We start from the raw sequence: 8,883 nt of genomic DNA, 5'->3' as shown, positions 1-8,883 counted from the left end.
CACACACACTCTCTCTCTCTGGTTGACAGAAGGCGTTCAAAGACACCAGTCAGTATGTGGTTGGGGAGCTGTCTGCACTGGAGAGCGAGCAGAGGCACATAGACGCCCGAGCAGCTCGCGTGGAGAAGAGGCTGCGCTATCTCATGGACACAGGTACCCCAAGCCCAATTACACTGGAAAAACTGTTTTGGCAAATTGAGCGTACGCACGCACATACACACGCATGTGCACTCAGGGAGTTTGTGTGTGTGTATTTATGTGTCTCTTGCGTGTTAGAAGAGGCTGCGCTATCTATGGACACAGTACCCCAAGCCCAGATTAACTGGAAAAAACTGTTTTGCAAATGAGCGTACGACAGCACATACACCCGCATGTGCACTCAGGAGGTTTGTTGTTTTTATTCATCGTGCATTTGTGTGAGAGAGAGATCTTGAACCCCCAAACGCCCCCCTCCCTCCCCTCTCAGTTGAATGTTGCACGACGGAGCGCTGGTGTGGATATGAAAGGAAGGGATGGGGGGGGTAAGGGAGGAGGTGGAGAAGGGAGGGAAAGGGTGGGTAGGGAGGGAGAGAGAGGGGGAGTGTGTCTCGGGGATGGGAGAAGAAGGGAGACCTCTCTGGGCTGGGGTGATAAGGGAGCCCTTCATGGGGGAAACGATAACTGGGTGCGATAGCGGAGCCCCAGCCGAAGTCTCTGCTGCAGCCGTTTGCCAGCCGCGGCCCCAGCCAGCCAGCCTCCACACTATTGAACAGTGCGCTCAGCCATGCACGGCTACACACATACACCCTCCTTCCCCTAGTACATATCTGGCCTTCATTGATATGCTGTATAAGGAAAGACGGGGGTGAGTTAAAGGGAGGAGAGAGGGAGAGGCAAAGAAATGTTAAAAAAAAAAAAAAAACACGAGGCAACACAACATGAGCACTGACACAGTTCACAAATCCACAACAGACACACACAAATGCTTACACACCCGCGCATACAAAGTGCAATCTGGTTTGGCGTAGGGAGCCAGATTCGGAAGGTTTTTATTTAAGATTTGGCCGGGGGTAAAGCCTTGTTAAGACATGAGACTGTGTGCCGAGCCAAAAGAGGGGCCTTGGCTCCGTTAAGTCCCTAACTGAAATTGGAGAATAGCATCCCATTTGTGATACTAAACCATCCCATTCCTTACCCAAGAATGCTGTTGGAAAAAAAAAACATGGTCTAGGAAGTGTAAAATTTTTATGTTTGCAAATGTTCTGAAAGTGTACTTACAGTATTTGCTGTAGTAATTTAGTAGCAGCTCTCATGCTTTTTCTGATATATCAGTGCCCACCTTGGTGGGTTTAGCTTCCAAAATCTTAAAAAAGCTACACCGGAAGGATAGAAGAGGAGGTTTTAGAAATGGAAACTGGGGTGGTGGGATTTGCGCTCACCTTCCCCATCCCATTTGGGTCGTGATATCGAGACTATCTCTCCTCCGTTTGTTGTGTTCGCTTTCCTCCTTTTCGCCTCCCTCCCTGCCTCCGTGCCCTCTTCCCCTGTCGGAGCGCATGCCATTGTGTCAATCTGAAGGGCTGTTTTTCCTTCTTCTTCTTCACCCACTGATAAACCAGCCGCTAGCCAGCAAGACGCCAGGTTATTTACTTCCAAACACCTTCAGCCATAAAGATTTCTCTTTATATAGTTATATAAATATATATATATACCTGCGGTCCCCTCCTGAAAAATATGATTCACTATAAAAGGAAGAGGGTGACAACAGGGAAGGCGAGGACAAAATAATAAAAGGATATCATGAAGAGAAATTCACCTTGGTTGCTTTTCACCCCCTTATAACATCAGTGGGGAATGAAATCGAGAAAATGTGGTTTCCACACATCAACACACTGACTACTGTGTGATACAGTACAATATATACGTGTGATACGGTTATATATCATAAAATATTTTGTGCCATGTTGAATCAGTGGTACTTACAGTTAGCCTATAAGGTCCTAACATGTTTATGCTGGGAAGGTCCAGCTTAACCGTGAGGCACCAGACTTAGACTTAGGACTCCATTACAAAATAGAAACATGCTCCCACACATTGGTACAGATTCTACACTGGCATTGCGTTGCAGCAAGGGGATAAAAGTTGCCATATGATGTTGACCACCTTTCTCACTTCCTGAAAGTGCATTTCAGTTTCCATATCTCATTTTGCAGCACTTATCCCAGAGACTCATCCAATAGGTTATGGATTGTGCCTTTAGGCCAAGGTCTGGAGGCATCAGAGCGAGATGCGCCAGTGACAGGTGGTAACTAAAGTAACCTTTATCACCTCAGCAACCGAGGTCACCTTTCTATAGGCTGTCATAGATGATAGATATTTTTCTCTGGACTCAGAATGTCTGATTGAAGCTGTGGCTGATTGGCTGTAAGCAAAACATCCAGTATTGATCCATCACATCTGACTGGTGCCTGTACTTTACTAGGGGACATAGTGAGAAGCAGCTACCAGAAAATGTTGATAATTTTTGAAGAACAGCCAATGTCCATAGGTCCTTTCCCTCATCTTATTAAATGTCCAAGGGTCTGTTTAAACACACAATGTTACTTTCTTGTGAGTCCCTATTATTATGATAAATTGGCTGTTAATCAGCCAAATGACAGTTCAGCAGAGCCAATCACCAAATTTACTAATTGTGAAATCCACTACCACTTTTTATCGACTGCCTCCACCATTCTTGTGTCTTTGTTAAGACTAAAAGACCAACATTTTCATCAAACTAATGCACCAAAACTACATTACTTACTGTCACATGAGACAGGTGTATTTCTGCTCAACTTCTAGGTTTTGACATCCTTGTGATGTTTTGTCTAGGGAACGTTTACTAAGCAAGTAGGTTTCTTCTTAATGAAACACTGTTTTACACATAAGCAAAAAGAACTACCTCTCACTCGATTTACCTTCAGCTATAATTTTAGTTTTCCTGATCCAGACTAAAGCATGTGTTTATGAAATGCCAAACATCTACAGACTTGAGACAGCAGTTGAGCTTTTGAGGTCAGGCTGGGGTTAGGCAATATTGGACATTTTGAAATTTCAAATACCACCGTACACCTTGTTCAGTAAAACACACTTAATTCTAACAGAAACAAAATAAAACTCACCAAAACTGTCTTGGTTAGTCTTTCCACTGTTCCAACAAACACCAACTCTGGTTTCTGACCGAGTTAAATGATACTTCTCCTGTCCGTGCCGTGTCTTTGTCATGCCCGGAGTCCCGGTCGGAGCCACTGTAAAGTACCTCAGTGCTGTATACCTTGTCCTCAAACTGGTCCAAGTAAACCCTTAATTCAATAAGTTAAATATGAAAATATGCTGGCTCTACATCTGTTTTTCCTCACTTATTAACAAGAGTCTGTCGCTGAGCAGCGGCTCTCGTGCAAAATAAAATGAGAAACGTTGCCAAAAAAAAAAGGTCCAAGCCAATAACCAATATTTTGTGCAATCACCCAACCCTGGAGCAGGCCTTTCTTAAGAAAAGCTTTGACAGAAATAAAATTGACACCACTTTCCACTATTAAGCTGGAGTTCAGATGTGATCTCAACAAAAGAATAGATAATGAGAAACTCAGTTAAAAAATTGAGACTTAAGAGGAGCTCGGGTTAGCACTAAGAAGTAGAGAAAATGGAAAATGGTGAAGAGAGGAAGTCATAGCCACTATTCATATGTTGAGAGATTTACAGATCTCTTCTTGAAACAAACTTCCTACTTCATTGACTATTCTCATATTAACAGTTATACATTTAGCCATCTGTTTAATAATGTGTATGTGTGTCTGTTATACTCAGAGCTATGTGTAGTTTGTTCATAGACACAGAGCAGCCTTTCTAAGCAGGGTGGATGTCATAGCAGTGCATATGATCATATGATTCAGACCTCTTGAGGTAAGTTTGGGTGAGCTCAGTGTGCAGTGGTGCTGTGGTAGCGCAGAGCGCTGCAGGACTGATGGTCAGATGTGAACAGACAGACCGACTGACCCATGACTGATTGTTCATCTCTCTGCTCCAGCAGCAGAAAGCCTGGGAAGATCCACTGTGCTCTGCTGGTCCTCAATATTCCCTTTGATATCACATGCTTTTGCTTTGTCATTCCCTCATTCTTTTTTGCCCCTGTTCTCTAAGTAAAGAGTTTTGTCGTTCTGCGTATATATACGTGTATAATGTTTGCCACAAGAAATGAAGTCTTTAATAATCTTAATTTTTTCATTCTACCTCTTTCAGTGCACTTTTTATTTTTTCCATATCAGTATTCTTTCTTCTTTTTATCATTCTTCGCCTTTTTCTCTCACTCTTTCTGTCTCAACCCGCTGCATCACTTCTTATTTGCTTCGTTCCTTTTTATCCCTGTGAATCTTTATTTCTGTCTCTCACCCCTGCCCTCCCTCCTTTTCCACACATCTCCTCTCCTCCCCCCTCTCTCCCCTGGTTTGGGCACAATGCAGCTTTCTGCAGCATTTTCTATTACGCCACGGCCCTCCCCAGATGAATCCCAAGTAATTGGGGTGGTTAATTTATTTACTCAGAGGCAGTTCACAGCACATTAAATAATAGAGATAATTGAACAAGAATTGTCAAGTGTCTTCTGATATCAGACACATTACAGGAGGGAGTGTGCATAAAACTCCATTTCTATGCCCCCATTGTTTATGGTAATTAAGTACACAGATTTATTCCTTGGTTGCCTTCCAAGCTTATGGCAAGCGCCATTGTTGTCTTCTATTAATATGTAATCAGTAAATAGTTTAATTTTCTAATCTGCGGTTGGAGAATTCACTTTCTAACAACTCTTAATTACTGCTGGGCTCTAATGAGTCTCGCCATGCCGACGCAGCCAGCCAATCAGAAGCCAAGCACAGGCCGGGGGGGAATTTGAATTCCTGCGGCGCCCCCCCTCGACTAATGAACTTGTTATTCTTGCACCACTGGGAGCACTGTCCTTCACACATGCAACATTAGGAGAACGTTCACCTCCTGCAACACACCAAATATTTATAGGAGTTTATTGATTTAAATGAGAAGAATATTAGTAAATTTCAACAGAAGCTGTCTGTTCATTATACATTGATTTTGATTATATTGTAATAATTAATGTTATTACATGGTTGTCTTTAAGGTATTGTATCAAACTTTTGTTTAAGTATCATATAACCTTTATACACAGTGCTCTAAGAAAAGAACCGCTTGCACAGATTGAATAGCTTGAACTTCAGTGGTGTCATTAATATGTGTTTTGTTACCATGCTAATTTTACAATTCATCATTACTGTCTTTCTACCAATTCATGTAGTGCTTCTGACCTTGGCATTGTAAGTTTTCTAAAGGTATTGTTATACAGAAAAATATATCAGACACTCCTTATTGAAAATGCAGCTTGAGGTATGAAGAAGCATTCAAATGCGTCATGTAGCCTTCGTAGAAAATCCCCTGGCCCCATCTCAACCACCCCCTACCTGGCCCCTGCACTTATTTACACACACCTCCCATTTCCAATAGCTATATAACCTGCAACAATGGACGCAATTATCCAAATAATGGCACTTAGCCGCACCGCAAAGCTGCCTCTCACCTACTGCGCATTTGATAAGAGATAAACAAGCAGAGAGAGGAGAGAATGAGTTTTAGCTCTCCCAGATTAACATATGTTTAAAAATTGCACTCGAAGCCGATAAGATTGACACAGGGTTTTTATGGCGTGCGCTCCTTTAATCTGCCTTTGTGTCTGCGAGTCGACGAGAGGAGAATGGCACAAGGAGGGATCCAGCAAGAGCTTAATGTACTTTACACATGCAGCCTATTCCCCTCAGTATCTGAGAAAGGGACAGACCGGACTGTCAATGCCTTCACGTTGGAACAGGCTGCTGGCCGTGACTTGGTGTGTGATTGTGTGGAGGATTGCAGAATGTGAACAGCTTCACCATCAACCTGTGGCTCTAAATCACAGTCATCCAAACTACATCTTGCAGGCACATTTTCATTTATCTAAGTGTATTGTTGTTTTTTTTGTATTTGCCATTATCCGGGATTAAGTGATTTAAGATCACTACTAGACACACACACACGTGCACACACTCTCTGTTTCTCTTCCTTCTTTTAAAGCTGTATTCCAGTGTTCACTACTTGTTGTCCTAACACTAATGGTGATGGTAATGGGGGTGCAGGCGTCATTGAGTGTGTTATGTTTTTATTTCCTTAGCATCAAGAGAGCCGGCCTCTCACTCTTTTTCCCATGCCTGTCGTCCTAATCCGGCATTGTGGCAGCATCAGCTTATAGTTTGACTAAAGATTTAAGCTGGCCTACGTGAGTGGCATAGGGACTCTCACACACACACACACACACACACACACACACACACATATAGTCGCATACACATCAAGCCCTGCTTGTCTTGTTGCGGCAACACAAACAGCGTGCGCAGCTTTAAGTATATTATCAGGACCAGTTCTTTCACAAACGTATTGCTGAAGAAGCTTAACATTAATTATTGTAACTTTGGGCAGATTACATCCGTGCCCGCCTTGTAAGCGCAGGCAGACTCATCTTGACCTCCTATACGAGAGCTTAAAGACACAAGAATGGCATTTTACCAACTTTAATGGGATAACCAGTCTAATCTTTCAGCACTGACTATAATACCCACCCAGTTCACAGACTGAAAGATGGAGGGAGAGAGGTTTTGGTGTTGGCTTTAATCAGTGTACGCTTTGTTTTTCAGGTGCTACATTGCTGTGTTTTGTTGGTGTAAAAAAATGTTGTTCGGTGCACTTTTGAAAATGAATCAAGTAACATTAAGCTTCAAACACAGCTCTCCTCTTGAATCTTTCACTAAAGGTAGGCTTGAAAATAAACCCAGGCTGTGTTGAAAGCTTGTCCACTGTGTAAATTGTGATTGAAATTGTTGAGCAGAGAGATTGTGACTATTGTTTATCCATAATCACAGACCCAATTCGTAAGCTAAGCTCATGGCAACTGACATAGACACAGCCAAGAGAAGATGCGTTCCTTTTTTAAGCCTTTGGTCATTTTCTTGTTGTTGTCAGGGTTACAAAAAGAGCACTCAATTTCAATCGAATGGTTTTGTATCAGACCACAGTGGAATGTGTTTGTGGTCATCTTGAATTCACTTCCTTAGCAAATGCACCGTTCTTCCCTATGGGGGAAAAAAGAAATCTAGGGATCACTCCTTTAAAACCCATTGCCTTTTTCTTGCCTTTGAGGGGACAAAACAAAGGATTTGAGCTTTTTTGTTTTGTGCAAAAATGTGTGTGACTCCAAGGTTCAGCTGGGTCAGAACACAGATTAACACCCCTCCCCACACACACACACACACACACACTCACATTCCCGCTCATGCCCTTAATCTCCTCGGCCATTTGAATGTTTGAGCAGCAAAACAATTTAATTAGTCAACTTGCAAGGACTCTGCACAAGCGACCAATGCTGAGCGCCTGCCTCTCCTGCGCTCCCCCCGCCCCCAGTCCAACAAAGTGACACCACCCTCATCTCCCAGATGTGCACCGCTTCTTTTTTTTCTTTCTTCCCCCTCTTCTTTTCTCCAGCTTGGTGTCAGCCTTTCATACATTCTTTAACAGTGGGGATGAAAGGGGGATTTTTAGGAAGATTAGGGAACGGGATCCTCTAGGCATTGTCTGAGAATCTTCAGATAAAACGAGCTGGGTGGATGGAGTCAACGGGAGGGAGGGAGTGAGTTTGTTAGGACGAAGGGGAAGGGGGTGTAGCTACTCGCCACATCCCAGAAGACGCGCAAGTTAGATTTCTTAAACTAGAGCGGGAATTATTGTGGGCTTCTTCTCATTTTCCTTTATTTTCGTCCCATATGTTTTTGTCTTTCTCTCTGATGATTTTGTCGCTGTTTTTATTTTAACTCTCTTAATATTTTTCCACACTTCCTCTGAATCAGTCAAAGTTGTACTGACTGGGCCAGGCACTCCTCTTTTGCTCAGCCTGCCAGCGATAGGGCTGATTAACATTTTCAGCAGAGGGGTGAGTGGGGGGGGGTTGTTGGAGAGAATTGGGAGGTGGACAATGGCCGCTTATGATAATCTGCTCTTTATTGGAGCATCCCGCCAGTGCTTTCATCAGCCGCCTCTCTGCCTGAGACCTCATGCAGCAGCCGGTCCAAAAATCCATGCTGCAAGCTGCCAAACACATCGTTACAGACACACGCATACAAACACAGGATATACACACATGCACTCAATAAACAAGTTACACTTTATCAAACACACTGAATATGTTCATACACACACCCACAGAGGGCATGTAGTGCACACTCAGCAACATACACACTTAAGCAGCACAGTGACGCACAAAAACAAACCAGAGCCACAGTGGTTTATTTTTGTTTGATTGTCTTGTTTTTGTGCTGAAGCTGAAAACCGTCTTTCATATAAATTTATCTTACATTTTTTGGTTTGCAGTGATAATTTAATCCACCTGTTTTGCTCCACCTCCATTTATATTATGTTGTTTGTTTGTTTATGTTAACTTTATCTTGCTTCCATCTCTTTGGAAATTAACATTTAAAATTTAAAAGAAAAATATTCCTGCATAGCTCAGATTCACTAGGGATATTGCTTTTTTTTTTTTTTTTAGAAAGTGGTTGATTATTATTTAGTTAACAAACTGCACCCCAACGACATAATTGAATTTCAACCTTGCAGTCAATTAATTAAGGCTTTCTTATGGTAACGGATGTGGTGGCACTCGACAATGCAGGTTAATGACAGAGGTTTGGCCAGTAATTACTCCATTCACTTGCTAACACAGCTGCTCGCCATGCTACCGTTGTCATCACCCCCCCCCCCCCCCCCCCCCCCCCCCCCCCC

General features: G+C 42.9%; 1 protein-coding gene across 5 annotated transcripts in view; it reads left to right on the top strand.

Annotated features, from left to right (window-relative positions):
* ehbp1 (EH domain binding protein 1) overlaps positions 1–8,883 on the top strand; it is a 150,123-nt gene that overhangs the window by 106,370 nt on the left and 34,870 nt on the right. For 4 of the 5 annotated variants that reach the window (XM_035663568.1, XM_035663565.1, XM_035663564.1 and 1 more), the window contains one exon: positions 30–153. In XM_035663568.1, coding sequence (XP_035519461.1) covers positions 30–153 — 124 coding nt within the window. The remainder of the gene's footprint in view (positions 1–29; positions 154–8,883) is intronic. The other variant, XM_035663567.1, reaches the window with a different exon arrangement.

The sequence above is a fragment of the Morone saxatilis genome, unplaced genomic scaffold, assembly GCF_004916995.1.
Source record: "Morone saxatilis isolate NCDOM2014 unplaced genomic scaffold, NCSU_SB_2.0 Contig19, whole genome shotgun sequence".
Lineage (NCBI taxonomy): Eukaryota > Metazoa > Chordata > Actinopteri > Moronidae > Morone > Morone saxatilis.
This window is presented reverse-complemented; position numbering and strand designations above follow the sequence as displayed.